Source organism: Macaca nemestrina, chromosome 7 (assembly GCF_043159975.1).
Source record: "Macaca nemestrina isolate mMacNem1 chromosome 7, mMacNem.hap1, whole genome shotgun sequence".
Taxonomy (NCBI): Eukaryota; Metazoa; Chordata; class Mammalia; order Primates; family Cercopithecidae; genus Macaca; species Macaca nemestrina.
In genome coordinates, this window is record NC_092131.1 from 53,269,487 (window position 1) to 53,286,484 (window position 16,998).

General features: G+C 50.6%; 1 protein-coding gene across 8 annotated transcripts in view; it reads right to left on the bottom strand.

Annotated features, from left to right (window-relative positions):
- Positions 1-471: 471 nt before the first annotated feature.
- The window catches only part of LOC105481794 (sterile alpha motif domain containing 4A), a 224,917-nt gene continuing 208,390 nt past the window's right edge, over positions 472-16,998 (bottom strand). For 6 of the 8 annotated variants that reach the window (XM_071100158.1, XM_071100156.1, XM_071100157.1 and 3 more), the window contains 5 exons: positions 14,272-14,473; positions 12,867-12,993; positions 5,154-5,195; positions 4,915-4,998; positions 472-683 (listed from right to left, as the gene is read on the bottom strand). In XM_071100158.1, coding sequence (XP_070956259.1) covers positions 655-683; positions 4,915-4,998; positions 5,154-5,195; positions 12,867-12,993; positions 14,272-14,473 — 484 coding nt within the window. In that variant the 3' untranslated portion in view covers positions 472-654. The remainder of the gene's footprint in view (positions 684-4,914; positions 4,999-5,153; positions 5,196-12,866; positions 12,994-14,271; positions 14,474-16,998) is intronic. The other 2 variants (XM_071100160.1, XM_011741530.3) reach the window with 1 other exon arrangement.

Here is a 16,998-nt window from a genome sequence, read left to right on the forward strand (position 1 = left end):
ACACATTATGTACCCTTTAAAATTATTATGTAAACAATACACAAATCAAAGTTTAGCTGAAGTTTTGTTAGAGGGAATTTCTTCCTTCTTTCCCCCGTTGCCATGGGCCCTCTCCTATGGCTGCTTCCAGCAGGGGCCTCAGGGAAATCTAATCAGGATTGGATTGGATATAAAAGGCAAGCCACTATCTTGCTTTGGGTGCACATGCCCACAATATCCTTCTGTGGCCTGCCTGTAAAGCCAGGCCTTCCGAGAAGCCTCCCCAGGGCCAGGGCTTCTGCCGTCCTCTTGTGTGTCTCCTATCTCTTTCATGGCAGTACTCTTTCCCCTGCCCCCTTTCCATCCAGGGAGCTACCTGCATTCCCTCCACTCCCTCCGCCCCCCTCCCAGTCTCATAATTCCCTAGAGACCCCTCCCCACCCCACACACCAAACCATCCCATGACAGAAACAAATGACAAAATAACCAACCCCAGGTCTACTGATATGTTTACGAGGATGACCTACGCTCTCACAAAATCAAAACGGGAGAGGGACCAGGGGAAAGAAAGGCTGCAAAGTATCTTGGAGGATTCTGTGCAACCCTGAAGATGGCGGACACTGGACCCGCAGCAGTCGATTTCACGGCCAGCGCGGTCACTCTCATCTTCAGCTTCTAGATTGTGGAGGTCCGGTCAACCCCGTCTGGGAGAGAAAGCAGCAAACAATGGGCACAGGTGAGCAAAACCATCCTGTTCGTGCCCACCTATGCCAATGCCATGCATGGTGGGCCTCCCAGCCTCTGAGGGCAGAGAAGGGCTCCTGTGTTCATGTGTTCATGCATTTATATGCCCACCCACACAACATCTGGGAAATAGCTATTTTTGCCAGGAACCATATTGAACCTGAGAACCAAGATGAAAATATCTAATCCTCACCTCCCAAGTACTTATATTTGAGGGTAGACACAGACATGAAGCCAGACAATAATGCTGTATGTGATCATTGCTATAACGATCCCCAAGATAGCAGGAACATGGAGGAAGGAATGATGGCTGCCCAGTTGGTCTGGGAAGTCAAGGAATTTCAGAGAGATACAAAGTGACTTTTGTAGCTGGTGCTGGCAGGAGGAGGAGGAGGGTGGGGATGGCGTGCGGTGCACACATAGGCGGGATGGTAGGTCATCCAGTGGTGGAGCTGAGGGTGCATTGGAGGTTTAGGATGAAGGGTGGGGAATGGAGTAGAGGAGATAGGGTGAAGAGCCAGGCAGGGGCTGCGACAGACACGCAGGTGGACCTGTTTAGCTCACATCCCTTTCTTTGGCAGCCTCTCCTTCTCACCCCTTGTCTCTGATGAGAGACTGGGGACAAGCTAGCTGTGACCCTGTCCACAGCTGAGCAGACCATGAAGGATGGATACATCTGATCCAAACAAATCCAGATTCTCTGTCTCGAGAATCGGATCAAAGGCAGAGATGTCTGAGGTAGGTGCTGTGGGCACTTAGAACTGAACAGTCTCGGGGAGGTGGGAGAGTGCTGAGGCCGCCCAGAATCTGCCACATCTACATTTTGGAGAAGTGGAAAACCCAAGCTACAGAGAAGGCAGGCGATACGCCCATCAGAGGTGTGAGGCCTGCCCGGCCCCTTTTTGGCTATCTGCTTACACATGGATTCTAGGAGGGTCCCCAGGAGCACACCATAGGGTCTTACATACCATGAACAAGAGCTTAGAGGTAGGTAGTTGGGGAATTATAAGCAGTAGAGTAATCAGATTTAATTTGAGAATGGTTTATCTGGTAGTTGCATCAGATAACCTGAAGAAGGATAAGGCTGGTGGCGGGTGGACCAGTTAAGAGGCCCCTATAATGGTCTGTGCCAGAACTGACAAGGGTCTTTTCCAGTGAGCAAAGACAGGCATGGATTAGCCATCACAGGCGGTAGAAATAACGGCATTCAGTGACCACTAGATGTGGGTGAGCCAGGGCTGCGGGGTGCCTCCCTGGCTTTGCTGATGTCCCAGTCCAAGCCCCAGTATCACAGAACTGGTCCACCAGATACAGCATCTCTGCTTGGCAGACCTCGGGTGTGAGAAGGGAGTGGCAGTGTGTTCCAGGGAAAGCTGGAGGACCCAAGTGATAGAGGGGGCGTGCTGAGGCCACCACAGGGGGTTCCTGGCCTCCTTGTGGATGCAGCCAGGCTGGCAACTCTGCCAGTGGGGCCTTGGAGGAGAAGCACTTCTTCAGTCAAAACTTTTGAGATAACTGTAGGTTCACATGCAGTTGTAAGAAATAGTCCAAACAGACCCAGTGTACTTGTATATAAGTTCTGTATGATTTTAGGGGAGATTTTAAAGAAAGGAAGCAATGGTCCCTGCGTGTGTCAATGGTGTCAGATCACCAATCCTAGAGGCCAACAGATGTGAGCCTCTCTTCCTCCATCCCTGAGTCGCAAGCATCCGAACCTCTTTTACTGTGCTTTCCTCTCCCTGCCCATTCCTCTTCCTATAAAATGACTTAATTCATTGGCATACTGTCTCCAGCAAGGTCATCTTTCCTGGCATCTGGAAGGGGTCAGCCAGGAGAGAGGCTCTGTCATATTGGGAGGGCACACTGCCACTGTGCCCAACTAGGCCACCCTGAACTTAATTTGCATTCTCTGCTCAGGAAACTGCTTACGAGGCTTCCCACCGGAGGGGATTATTGGGAAAAAACACAGCAATAAAAAGGCTTAGGAGATTAACATGATGAAAACATTAGCAAAAAACCCATAAGTTCAGAGAGGTTTTCTGTAAAAATAGAACAGACTGAAAAAAAATGAAGTCTTTTCAATGAAAACCTTCCTTTAATAAAGAGCGTTTGGTATTCTTGCTGCTAATGATGATAATGTTAGTACTTAGCAGTTTGATATGAGCCTCCAAAATGCCAATTGTCTGAGATGTATCAAGCCCTGGGAGAAAAGGTCAGTTCTCCTCCTTCTCTGGTCAAAACCAGTGAAAGACTGAGTCAGTCCCCCACCCAGCTGGCCACTGTAGAGCAGGGGAGCACAGGGACTTCCCTCCCCATGTCAGAACTCTGGCAGGCGCCAGCTCAGGGGACTCACTCACCAGCTGCCATCCTAACTCTGGTCCCAGGGAGACTCTCATTACTACTTTTAATTGAGATATTTGCATATCATAAGTTTCACCCTTTGAAAGTACACAATTCAGTGGTTTTTAGTACATTTGCAAAGCTGTGCAACCCTCACCACTATCTAATTCCAGAATATTTTCATCCTCCTCCCTTCAGCCCCTGGCAACCACTCATCTACTTTCTGTCCCAGTAGATTAGTCTATCCTGGACATCTCACATAAATGGAATCATAATGCTCTGTGGTCTTTCATGCCTGGCTTGTTTCACTCAGCATGTCAAGATTCATCCACTGCGTTGCATAGGCGGTACTTGTTTGCTTTTTAAAGGCTGAATGCTGTTTCACTGTATGGCTACACATTTTCTTGAGCCATATTCATCCTTTGGTGGACATTTGAGTTGTCTCCCATTACTCATTAGGGGGCTGCTGACCCAGTCTCCTCTATGAGGTAAAGATGAGCTGGTGGCACCTCCTGCCAGAGGTGCCAGGGATGGCCCAGTGATGTTCCTGAGATCTGAATGGCCAAGGCAGAGAGCAGTGGTTCGCAAATGAGGCTCTTTATAGAGCCCCGGGAGAAGTCATAGAAGGGGCTGTGTCTTCCCACCATCTGTTTGGTGAAGCCCTGTGATGCCCTTGGAAGGCCTTCAGCTCCCCCTGGTACGGAGGTCAGGTGGGTGTGGTCCTGGCCCGCCCCTCTGCTCCATGCAGAGCATTGATCTATTTCATATTTGGTTTCAGGATAAGATTGTGTTTGCAGAGACTAAACATCTAACAACCTTAGGTCTGGAGGACAAGGCTCTCTGAAGCAGCAGAGGATGGCAGTCTTTTCCTCACACTGCCAGGGGTGGTGCACATCTTGGCTCTAGGTGTGCAGACAGCCCTTCTCTGGGTGGGTAAGTGTGTGTAGACTGGATAGGGCTATTGGAAAGGCTCATAGGAGGCCTCTCTGTGTCTCTGTGGCATAGAGCCTCCCAGGAAGCTGACAGGAAATGGCAGGCATCTCTTCTCTCCTCTGCCTGCCAAGCATTGTAAATATCCAGGCCCAGAGAAAGGTGCCCGCTTAGTACCAGGAGGGAGCTGAAGGCCTCCCAGGGCTGCTCCCAAGCATGGCTTCCAACCAAACACACGCGGGAGCACGGCTGCTTCCGTGAGCTGCGTGTGGAGCTGCAGCCCTGCACGGCCCAGCCCCCATTCCTGGCTTGGGCAGTGGATGTGCAGGCCCCTGTAACTCAACCTGTCCCTGTCACACAGGAAAGGACACCTCAGCCTGCTTTGGGCTCCAGGTGTCAAGAAAGCTGTTTGCAACTGGGAGATACACAAACAAGCTGGGTTTTCTGTTTTTCAAAAATTCTATTTTTAGGGCAGCTGGGCTACGCTTGGACCAGGCCGGGGGATCTAGTGCAGAGAAGGGAAGCATCCAATGTTGTACGGGATATTCCCACTAAAAGCCATGTCTCGTGTCCCTGACTCCTCCAGGACTGGCACTTGGCTGGGACAACCGCTGTGGTGTGATTCCCACATGTACCGGGAGGTGGAGCTTCTGGGGACAGAGGGACAGCTCTGATCTCCAGGTCCCTGACTCACCTCTCAGAAAAGGAGGAGGAACAGGGCACTGGCCATTGGCATGGTGCTGCTGGAAAAGGGTCCAATAGTACCCTAAGGTCACTCTTTCTCCCTGTCCCCTGCCTATCCCTCCTTGTCCTCCCCCAGTTCTCCTGAGCTCCTGCCACAGTGTAGGCACCAGATGGCCAGAAGTTCTCCCAGGCACGTGGTAACAGGGACTTGGGGACATGCAGGAAGAACACACTCACCTCCCAGGGCGTGTTCGGTCATACTGAGGCACAACGACTCCAGCCTGTTGTTGATGTCAGGTTCGGTCACGGGAAGCTGGAATTCTGCAGGGGATAAAGGGTTATGTTGGTGACAAGGAGGAGATAAGCAGGGTGCCACCTGGTTCCACCTGCAAGAGAAGGGTCTGGTGTGCCTCCCCGGGAGGACTTGGGGACTATCAGCGCTGGCATGGAAGGGGCTCCACTCAGGCTCAACCAACCTCTAAGGTCTGTTAAACACAGTCCACTGTGAACTTGGGAACCTGAAACAAAACAGAGACTAAAAATAGCTGGTCATGTCACAGTCTGTGCTTCCTCTGCTCAGAACCCTCCAGCGGCCTCCCATCCTGCAAGGCCCCGTGTGATCCAGGCCCTTGTTATCTCTGTGCCCTCACACAGCTCTCTCCTTCCTCCACTCCGCCCCAGGCCCCCTCCTACCTCAGGGCCTTTGCACCACCGTTCCCTGGAGTGGTTTCCATGGCTCTCCCTGCCTTTACATTTCTGGCTCTATCGTCTCCTCAGAAAGGACTTTGTTCCTTGTATGAGCCATGCCCCCACACTATCCCTTTCCCGTGCTTTATTTTTCTTCATAGCCTTCGCCCACAGCTGTCATATTTGATATTTGTATTCACTTTCTACTGTCCCCCTCCCCTGACCCCGCTGAGTGCTCACCTCATTGGAGCAGAACTTAGCTCTGCCCCCTGTGCCTAGAGCAGGGCCTGGCCCGCATCATCTAGAGCGGGGGCGGAAGGCCAGGGCCCGGCACACACCTCTTCTGAGTGCGAGACCACGTGGGGGGCTTTAGGTGTGTGGGCTCCTTGATCCACCCAACAAGCCCAAGTGGGGTTGGGAGAGGTGAAGCCACGCATCAGTTACCCAGTTCACATGGAGCTGGGGCCAGGCCGCCTCTGACTCCAGAGCCGGGCTCTGCCACCTGCCACAGCAACTGCAGGTGACGGTCAACGCCCTCAGCCTTGAGGGCCTCTAGAACCAAGGGCTGAGATGCCCACTCTGCAGGCAGTAGGGGCTCAGCTCCCACTGCCCGACAGTGCTGTGCACATTCTCACCGCAATCTCCCCTCTATCTCCCCAGGTTCCAGTGTCGCCTGTCGTGAGCAGGAGGCAGCCCCTGGGAGCCACCTCCTCTCCCCTGCTGGGGCTCTCGCTGTCAGCACCTCCACAGGCCTCATCCGGTGGCGACTTTAAATGTCCTCAACTATCTAGAAGTGCCTTGCGGACAGTGATGATGCTTCCCTATCTCTCTGAATCTCCCTCAGCGCCCGGCCCTGGCCTTCTGCCTCATACATGTCTACTGAGTGAAGAAAAAGCGAAAGAAGTAGAAGGAAACTCTGACAGCTAAGAGTTGTGAAATCCCTTTTTTTTTTTTTTTTTTTAAACATTTTGTGACACTAGTTTGAAAAGAATTGCAAAATCCTACAGGGAGAGGCAGAAAAAAAGTCCCAGAGGCGGTGTCCAGAGTGGGGTGTGTTCCAGGTGACCGAGAAGTCTCCGTGTTGCCACCACCTTCCTCCGTGAGCCTGGGAAGCTGTTCCTTGCTGAGGGCCTTAGCTCTTCTACTTGTCAAGTGGGGAAAGCATTCTGGGGTCCCACTGCAGGCCACCTGCCTGCTCCTTCATGTCTCCACCAAGGGAGCACATGGGCCAGAGACAGAAAGAGAAGTGAAACGAGGTTGGTGGCTTGGCGGGATAGGAAACTGAAACCAGTGGTTAAACCAAAGTTTTGTTTTCCTTGATTTGCTATACATTAAGATAAATCTCTGCAATGTGTGTTCCCATTGTCAGCTAATTCAGAGGCAGATGTTGCTTCCGTTATTTAAAAATTGCAAAGAGAAGGCTGGCAAAATGGAACGCTATGGAAAGCACCAGAGAGCTGACTGTGTTCTTCCTGACCCATGTTCCGGCGTCGATGGGTTTGGAAGACAACCGTGCCAGTTCGTGAGCAGACGGAGGCTGACTGAGCTTCCAGGGAAGTGGGGTGCCGCAGAGAATGGCAGGAGTCTCCACCGCCCCCACCCACTAGTTGCTGTTAGAGTAGGGTCGGGGCAATTAGACAATTCCAGAGGGAAGAGATTTTAGTATTTTCATCCATTCATGTGAAAATCATATGCATGCAAAAATTAGCAGTCTTCAGGGTGTGAAATCTATAAAATAGAAACACAATTTTATATATAGCGAGTTAGCAAATACGAAAAAAAACAAACCTCAGCAATTATAGCCATCCATATGCTCATTGTAAGATTTAGTTTACTCTCCAGCGCTCCCCTTTAAACAAACACTGTGGAGAGATTTGGATAAATAAAGATGCTCGACATTTGGAGAGAAGTGTTTCAGCTGCAGGATTTCTTGCCAACACGCAGCAAAATGCCATTTTCCAAGCCTGGGATTGCGTGTTCCAAAAAGGGGGCTGAGAAACGCAGGGCTCTCCGCTCCAGAATCCCCAAACCTTCGTGGCTGCTCTTTTAGGTGGGAAGTGGGGGTGTTCGCTCCTTCTCCCCAGCTCTTTGCTTCCAGGCGCTGGGGAGCCATGACCCCCACCACTCTGAGTGGCTCTGAAAAATTCTAAGTCTTGGGAGAAGCCCATATGTTCACACTGCAGAGTTTCCTAATAGTGTGACTTTTTAATTGTGTATTTGATAAAAACAGATCCATGCCATCTCGCCGCACGTATAAGACAGAAAGACCAGTTGGGTGGAAAACAGCTTCCATCTCAGGCTAGGAACCCTCAGCCGCATGGGGCTTGGTGCCCCAGAGGGGCATTCGGGCAGCTCTTGCCCCACAGACCAACGTAAACCACCAGGCCAACCCTTGCTGTGGCTCCTGTTAACCCTGAGGGCCCGTCTCATTTATCCCAGGCCCCTGCCCCTACCAGCCACAGACCAGGCAGATGGAGATCTGAGTCCTAGGAAGGCAAAAGTTAAGACCCCTTTTTAACTGAGCCTCCTCTGCTGTTTCCCAAAGGGGGCATGTTTCTTCAGCTCAGATGGCATCTCTGAGGACCGTTCCAGTATTCAGTAAGGACCCCCAGTTTTGGAATCCCCAAGGTCTCGGCTGACTTGAAACATTAATGGTATCTTTTCAGAAGTCTCACATGTATGGAGTAGTCCTGTGCTCAGGCCCAGGGTCAAGAAGATTCTGGAAGAGAACGCTACCCATCCCTAATGAGGTGTTGCTGTAGCACCCCCCTGAGGAGCCCACAGGGCTTGTCCTTGGCAGTAACTGTCCATCCCTACTGGGTCTCATGTGTGGCACCCTTGGTACAATTCTGCAGTGCTCTTTCTCCAAGGCACTGAGGGTAAGGAGCCAGTTTCTTTAGGACTTTAGAATAAGAAACAGGCTGGGGCATTCCAGGAAAAATCTGTAGAATCCCATTTTGCCAATGACAGCTGAGGCAACTCTGTTGGATAACTAGAAAGGTGTGGAGTCTGGGTCACTGAGGAGCAGGGTTGCTAGGAGGAGAGAAAGCAGGGAAGACAAAAAGGGACAGAGAAGTGGGACCTGGACCACTGTGATGAGATGAGTAAATAAGAAAGGAAGACAAGGGAACTAAGAAGAAAGGGGGAGGATGGTAACAAAAGGGAAAGAAATGGCATGGGTAGGGAAACAGAGGGGCGGGGCAGCAGGCAAGCTGAGGATGGCAGAGACGGCCATGGAGGGTGGCAGGAGGGTATGAGTAATGAATGGCATCCCTGAGTTGGCTATGGGAACACACCTTTTCTCTGGTGGCCTCCTAACATTCCTAAGCCTGCAGAAGAGGGTCAGTGCCTGTGGAGGTCCTCTGGGACCAGAGCTTTCACAAAAAGTGATGGGTACATGGTATAAGATGATATTGTACCATCTTGCCCCAAGTTGATGCTCAGAGGGAGGAGGCGGTGGGCCCAGCTGGGTTCTTGGCTATGACAGAATTGATTTATCAATCTCCCTACCCATTGTCTGCCAGTCCTGAACAGGGATGTCTGCCTTGATTTATTGGAAGACATGGAGGAAATATTTATCCAGTACTGTACGTGGGTCCCTGTTCTGGTTTCTGCCTCTGCATGGCAGCCCCTTCCACTCCCTAATGGACCCAGTGCACCAATAACTAACTCTCTATTCTTTCTAAAGGCAGTTCTCTGGAAGGAAATGAAAAATAACAGCTTGGAGTACTGTGCTCCCAGATATATGCCGAGTGCTTACGGTAGAAGAATCCCAATTGTGAGCTGGTGCTTAGAGGAGGTTTGCTGTGGTGAACAGGTAAGTCACACCATGAAATGCTGCCACGTGAGGCGCCACTGGACCCAGCTCACATCCAGCTGGTTCACTACCAAGGGTAGTTTGCATATGGCTTTGGGCAAGGGAAGGATGAGGTTTCCAGAAGGCTGTGCAGCCTACCCTTCTGAAGGTTTTCCTTTGAAGACTGCTATGGGGTTCCCTGCCCTTTTCTGTTAGGCCCTCCAGGGGGTAAAGAACCTCCATGATCTCCTACTGTTGAGCCAGAGCCACTCCAGGATCCTCTCCGACTGGTCCCAAGGACAACTAAGCCTGGGTCAGTAGGAATTAATTGCTTCCAAAATAAAGGATCCCTCTCCAAGCAATTTCCAAACCAATTATCTAGTTGAGAACACACCCTGCCTCCATGAGGAACGTGACCATTTGCACAGGCGCCACACTTGTTTTCTGGTGAGCGTATTATACCTCGTAGTGTTTCCTATTCATCACCGGCAATAGCCACCTGAAGGCTCTCCTGGCTGGTCCCAGGAAACAGCTAAAACTTATCCGTGTGGAGGTGGAGTTTGCAGTGAGCTGAGATCGCGCCACTGTACTCCAGCCTGGGCGACAGAGTGAGACTCTGTCTCAAAAAGAAAAAAAAAATAAGAAAACTTGTCCATGTGGGAATAACATGAAACACCACTCCCGAGGGGCCTCCAAGTGCCTGTGAATTGTGTAGAACCAGGAACAAGGGAAGTGTCCTGTAAACCCGAGCAAGGTGACTGATGAACTGATCCGCAACTTGGAGGTGGGTTCTAGCCCTCTGTCTTCTCTGTATGAGACGTTTAAAGTCTCCCATCAGTAGAGTTATTTTAGGTTTACAGAATCAAAGCATCCTTCAAATGCATTGTAGTCTTCAAGATCTGCCCAGTTTACAATGGATTCTCTGAAGACATCTAACAGCCAGGAGGAAAACACTGCATTCATTGCATGATAACAGTTTTCTGTTTCATTTTTTGGGTTGGTTACACATCTCAATTTCATTTTGTGTTCGCTATTACTCCTGTTCATGTACAGATGAAAGCCACTTTCTGACTTCCTGATTTTTGCTGTCCTGACATGATATTTGTAGTCTAGTTTTAACGCCTGGCCACAAGCCCCGGGAAGTCTCCATAGCGAACCAGATTGCACTGCTTCGTGTGGAAAGGCCCATCTGCAGAAGAGGCTCTGAATCCAAGATGAGGACCCTGACTCTAGGATGAGCCTTCGTTTGGACCTGCTTGGAGGTCAGAGGTGTTGTCCCTGGGTAGGAGGCTGCCTCCTTGGGGGGAAGGAAAAGTCACTACAGTGACCCGTGGCCTTGACAACCAGCATTTGATTGGCAAGGGCTGGGGAACCGCAACCCTGTGCCCTTAAGCAGGGACCTTCTGCAGCCTCCTTCCCCTTCAGCGAGGGATCCTGGGACCTGGGTCCTGGCCAGGCCCTGCCCTGTCGTGCCCTTTATGCATGTCCTGGAAGAGCCACCCAGCATGGTGCTGAGCATGCTGGGCAGGCCCTAGGAGTGGCTCCTGTCCAGCGCTCAATGGTTTATTTGCAATCAGGAAATTTAGAGCGGGCTTTTTCCTGTGCTTTGGCTGTTATTAAAAATGCTGTGTGAGGACCTTTAAGGCCTTGCTGGAAGTGGGTTTGTAATACTTAAGAGATTAAAAAGAACACTCAAAGGGTTCCAGAGTTTTAAGTCCAGTATGCGAAGCACATTATTTAGAGACTTGTAGGTAACTACAGTCTGCTTAAAGGGGTTGTGCCTGTGGGCTAGGAAGGGGAGGGGAGAGGGACAGTCACTTTTGCTTACAGGCCCTTCTGTGTTATTTGATTCTTTAGCCACAGGAACAAGAGGCTTCATATGAAGAGTGAAAATGATATTAGGTTCATAGTTGCCCTGAGCACAAGCCAGCCACTTGGCACTGCTGTGAAACAGTGGAGCGGAAACAAAGGTATAGGTGGAAGATTCTATCAACAAACCCAAAGTGCTCCGGGACGACCCAGCTCTTAGAAGGGGGACTGTCTGGACCTAGTCTTCCCAATTAAGATGGAGAAAGCTCAGGGAAGATTCCATATGAACAAAGAGGAAGGCTGAGAACTGGCAAAAGTGGCAGGAAGAGAAAAAATCAAGAAGGCCTTGAGAAGGTATAAAGAATGGAAGACAGCAGTCACTCTGCTGGTGACACTGAGGCCAGGGTGAAAGACCCATTCAAGGTGAAAGATCTCCTTGTGTGCAGGACCTCTTCAAATCTTGTCCAGAATCTCTTTTATTGGGAATGGATTTTACATAATTCTGTGTGAAAACAGAGGATGGGATGAAAGGACCCCGGGAAAAAGCCTTCACAACCCCCAAATGTTGTCATGTTTCTTCCCAGGAGGAACAATAGCTACATGTATAGAAATGGAGAAAAGGAGCTTTAAAACAAAAGTGAGCAAATAAGAGTTTTGGAAGTCAAGAAGCAATGTGAGCAGGCTTCTGCGCTGTGGTGGCTGTCGCTCCCCTCCCTGACATGTCGTTCCCAGCGGCGGGTCCTCTCCTTCAGCGTCCTCCTCCTCCCTGGCCTCCCAATTTCAGCCTACCTCCCTTCCATCCTGCATCCTCCTGCCTGACTTCTACTCGGAATCCCCCACATGGAGGAATCCCCCCAGGGAGAGTGGCCAGAGTCCAAGCTCCTCAGCTTTGGATTCCAAGTCCCCCACCATGGGCCACAACCTTTACAGCTCCCTGGGTCCACTTTCTGCTACCTCAGCCAGACCCTTCAGCCAGCCATGGCTTCTGGGCCATGCTGTGGTATTCTGGACCTTTGTGGTCTTGCTCCTGCGTTCTTTCTGCCTGTAACTCTGCCTTCCCTCTCTCTACCCTCTGCTGTGCCCTGAAGCTCAGCTCCAATTCCAAGAAGCTTCCTTGCCTATTCCAGGCCACAGTGACACTTCCCTTCCTTAAACTCCTATAGATAGGACTTACTAGACAGAGCGTTTCTACTGTCCAGGGCATTTTCCTACACGTATAACACATCTCTGGTTTGTCTGCCTTGGGTGGGGGGTCCATCCAGATAGGTGCAGTATAATTGCCTGAGTGGCTTGTTATTACCCTTGGAGTCTACAAAGTCTACAAGATCACTGCCTGCATAGAGAAAGGGTTCAAGTATTCATTAGCTGTGCATAATTCCAACCACTCTGTTTTAGGAAGCATGATGAAAGCTGAAATTGACTTGAAGTGTGCTAAATTGCGCTTTAACCGAGTAAAGGAAAGATGGCTGGTACAACAGTCATCACTTCGCAAGAAAAAGCCCAAACCAGGGGGAAGGTCTCAGCATCAACAGTTTTCTCTTTCTCTGTCTCACTCTCACTTTCTCTTTCCACACACACACACTACACATGGAGCCCTCCCACCTCCCCACCACCAAAGCCCTCTTGTGCTATCTCTGGTTTAATCAATCTAGAAATATGACTAGTATCAAAAATATCCCCATCAGATTGCAACCAACTCTGGGGCTCCACGTGCTGGCTCTCAGCCAAGCCGCCGCTATTCATGCTGGCAAGGCACAGTTTAAAAAAGGAAAGGCTTCTATAAGCTCCAAAGAATGCACGGTGACAGTCAAGGCTAAGCACTTTCCGGCTGGGTTCGCTGGGGCATCTATTTTGGCCTCCCCTCTGTGTCAAGGGGACGTGAAGCGCCGGGCCCTACCTGGCTGCTGGAACATCAGCATATTCTGTGGGGAAGTGTGCACGGGCAGCGAGCGGGTCCTCTGGACTGAGCTGTGGGTGCGGCTTGGCATGCTATTGCTGCCCCCGGGGTTGGCAAACCACAGGTTCTAGTGAGAAAAGCAAAAGGGGAACTCGTTAGTTCAGCCCCGCTGGGGTGGACAGCAGAGCCGCCAGCAAGAATTTGGGAGGCAAAGATCCCAGGAGAACTCTAACTTCTAGAAAAGGGGCTTGCAGGCCAGCACTAGCATCTGCATATTTACAGAGAAGGGTTTAGATTCCATTCACTGTAATTTCTCTTCACCTCCTCAGTGCTGGCCTTGCTGTAAGCCTCAGCTTCATCTGGACACCGCTCTCCCTGTCTGCAAAACTCTTTATCCCAGTTGTTGCTTTTGCTTTTTCCCTGCCACTCTTCTAGGAAATGGGGGAGTTCTATAAATGTATGCAATGAAGAGCACAAACTATTTCAGGGCTCTCATTTTGATTTTTTTTTTTTTTTTTTTTTTTTTTAGATTCTTACAATGTACTTCAAAGCGAGGGGGAGAGAAAAGAACCTCTCAGCTGGCAATGAGCTGGCACAGCTTAGCTTGTGTGTCCCAGCAGTGACGTCTTCTTGAACTGATCTGGGGGCTGGGAAAAATGGTCAGAAGACAGGGCTTTCTGGTACCCAGGGGAGTGAATCCTGCCCATCTTGCCTGAAGCCCTTTTCCTGTTTTTAAGCTGATCTGTCATCCCTTAGTTTCTCCTGAGACCCCAGAACCTCAGACCTACTTGTGTCCCTCCGATGCTAATCCCCACACACAGAGCTTCGAGAAGCTCTGGACACGCAGGCAGAAGGCACTAGGCAGGGGTGAGGCCTGGGGCTAGAGGGGTATGAGCGACGGGCCAGAGAAGTCAGCTCTAAATTGCACAGCAAGAACCTCTGGGCAGGCTGAGAATGTGTTAACTTTCCCCCTGGCGCACACTCTCAGACTATGTCCTGTGGATGCTCCACCAGAGCTGGGACTAATACAAGGGAGCTTTTTGCCACAGATAAAAAGGGAAGGAAAGTTCTCTAAGTACCAGGCTCTCCTGGAGCCCAGATTTGGGAGGTAGAAGGTCAAGCATGGGGCAAGGAAGAAATAGGTCTTGCATTTCTTTCCAAAGATACTCTTGTGCAGGGTCCCCAAGGTTAAAGTGGTCCTCTGGGCATCCTAAGCACAGCTATGGGGTTGCTGTGTCTCCCAGAGAACAACACAAACAATGCTGTTACCTCTGAGGAATGGTGGCAACTGCCCCCAGCATAGTCCCCCTTGGCCTCTCTCCCCACCCTGGGGTCACCTGGGGGGACATCTGCAGCCTCAGGCCTTGGCTTGGCCATCCTCCTCCCTCCTCGGAGCAGAACGAACCTGTCTTCCTTGTTTCATGATGGTGGGGGCAGCTGTGGTGTTGCGCTGGTTGGAGCTGACGAATCCACTGGTGCCCAAGAGGCCCAGGCGGGCGGAAGGGACGTTCCGAGAGGGGATCTGGTATTGGCGCGGGTTCCGTCTGCCCATGCCACTGCCCATAGAGCCAGCCGTCGGGAGGGAGTTGGACTGCCCAAAGCCTCGACTGTGAGAGCCAAGAGAGAAGGAAGAGACGATCAGTTATTATTCAGCCCTTTTCAAGCCACAGGCTTCCCATGGGATGTTGCCTTGGGAGGTCTCTTCACATTTTTTTTTTTTTTTTTGAGGCAGGGTCTCACTCTGTCACCCAGGCTGGAGTGCAGCAGTGAGATCTTGGCTCACTGCAGCCTTGACCTCCTGGGCTCAGGTGATCCTCCTATCTCAGCCTCTGGAGTAGCTGGGACTACAGGCATGTGCCACCATGCCCAGATAACTTATTTTTTTTTTTTTTTTGGTAGAGATGAAGTCTCACTACGTTGCCCAGGCTGGTCTCGACTTTTCAGGCTGAAGCGATCCTCCCAACTCAGCCTCTTGAGTAGCTGGGACTACAGATTTTTATATTTTTGTTGGAGACAGGGTCTACCATGTTGCCCAGGTTGGTCTGGAACTCCTGAGCTCAAATGATCCTCCTGCCTTGGCCTCTGAAAGTGCTGGGATTACAGACATGAGCCTACCGCGCCCCGCCTCTGCTCATACTTTGACAGTTGTAAGGCCTACAGGGGGCTCTGTGCCAGCGAAAAACTATAATTAAAACAGCAGCTAACATCTGAGAGGCTATATCACATGTAACTTCCTGGGACTTGGACATTATTTTTCGATCCTTGCAACAACCCTATGAAGTAGGTGCTCTCTCCTTTGTAGCTGGAGAAGTAAAACTGTGTGTAATCCTTGTGCACAGGCCACACAGCCAGCAGGGGGCAGCACTGGCACGCAGGCCCAGCAGGTTCACCAGCACTCTGCCTTCTTCCGCCTCCCCGCCGCATCTTCTCCAACCCATCCTGCTGCAGATGAGGACACAGGTCTTGAACACTCACATGCTCTCGAGAGGCCACATAGCAAGAAAACAGCAGAGCCAGGGTCAGAACTGGGTCTGACTCCTGTCCCAGTGCTCCCTTCTTTAATCCTATCATTGTTTCTCCTCAGCCTGTGTGGCAGACTTGGAGAAGCCTGTGAGGCCCACCAGGATGTAAGCTCCATGTCTGTCCTCATCCATCCTGCATGTCCGGTGCCTGAATCAGTTTCTGCACAGGGAATGCAGTTAAATGAAGGAACCAATGAGTCTCTGCCATCATGATGCATCCTCGAATGGGAGAGCCGATGCCACCTGTGGGGCGAGGGATATAAGGTCGGAGATGATGTTTGCGAATGTTCTGGACCTAGGACACAAACTGCCTTCACTCCACAGGCCCTCGCTGCAGAGTGGGCCGCATAAAGGCCAGGGCAGGTCCATGCTTCTCCTGGGTCCGCGCAGGGAGGCTGCCAGAGCCCCTAGCATCACATGCAGATGCCGGCTGTCCCGTTGGGTTGGTTGACCTCAGCACTGAAGAATGCATCCTCTCCGACACGCCTCAGGTCTGGGAGGTTACACAGCAGCCGGCAGGGTTTCAGGAACCAGCACATTCTTTCCAAGAAGAGTCAGCTTTAGTCATTCACGGATGAAGTCGAAATGCATTACCTCCAGCGGCCACAAGATGGAAGAGATCTACTTTTCCAGCGACACAGGGGAGGTTTGTACCAAGCCTATGGGGAGACTCCGGGAAACTGGGCTGACGTAGTTTAACCAGTTGAGGGTGATAGGGGCCTGCGAACAGTCATTTCCTGAGAAGCAGAGCTGTGCCTGTGTGTAGGGGGAGGGGCATCTGAGCCAGCAGTGCAGATCTCAGAAAATCAGTTTCTCTTCTCCCCAGAATTCCTAAATTTCCTAGGGCGAGAAGGGGCAGGGGGCAGAATTCTGGGCTTGTGCCTTTCTACTTCCAGGCTTTGGTGGCCGTGGAAAGAGTTCTAGATTCTGGTCAGAAGTTCATCTAAAGGTGGTGAGGAGGACACTCACGGGTTCTTGGTATCTTTATCTTGGCCTTTCTTCCTTTTTTCTCCTATTTTCCCCTTTTAAAAATTTCGTTTTTATTTTTACTAAGGCTTAAGACTTTTTGGTTTGAAAGAAGAACTCAGGGCCAGGAGGGGTAGAAGAAATTTCACATGATGAGAGACCTCCTTTGGTGGAAGGACAATCTGACTATGTGAGGTAGACACAAGGGCCGAGTGTTTTTTTTGTTTGTTTTTAACGATGAAAACTAGTCCTTTGAGTTTTGAAGTCGGAATTTTGGCCACCTGGTAGATGATTCAGTATTCTGCTATGATCTTTCCTTATTTAGTGTGGATAGCATTTTCTCACTTTCCTTTTTGGTTGGATTTTTAAAAAGTTATTTCATATGCAAAATACAGAGTCAATGAGTGATGCTAAAATGATATGTGCTTCCAGGAAGGCAAGACTGTATTCTTAAGCAATATAATCTGGGCAGAGGACTCTGTTATGGGATACTTAGTCACTGGAGAAAGGAGGGATCCAGGGACTCTTAGGACTCGGCTGTATAGGGGAGGGGAGTAAAGCGAGAGAGTAGGACCCATCATGTCCTACTCTCACGCTTTACTAGATTGGCTAGGCCATCTTTCTCCTGATGGTAGGACCCTTCG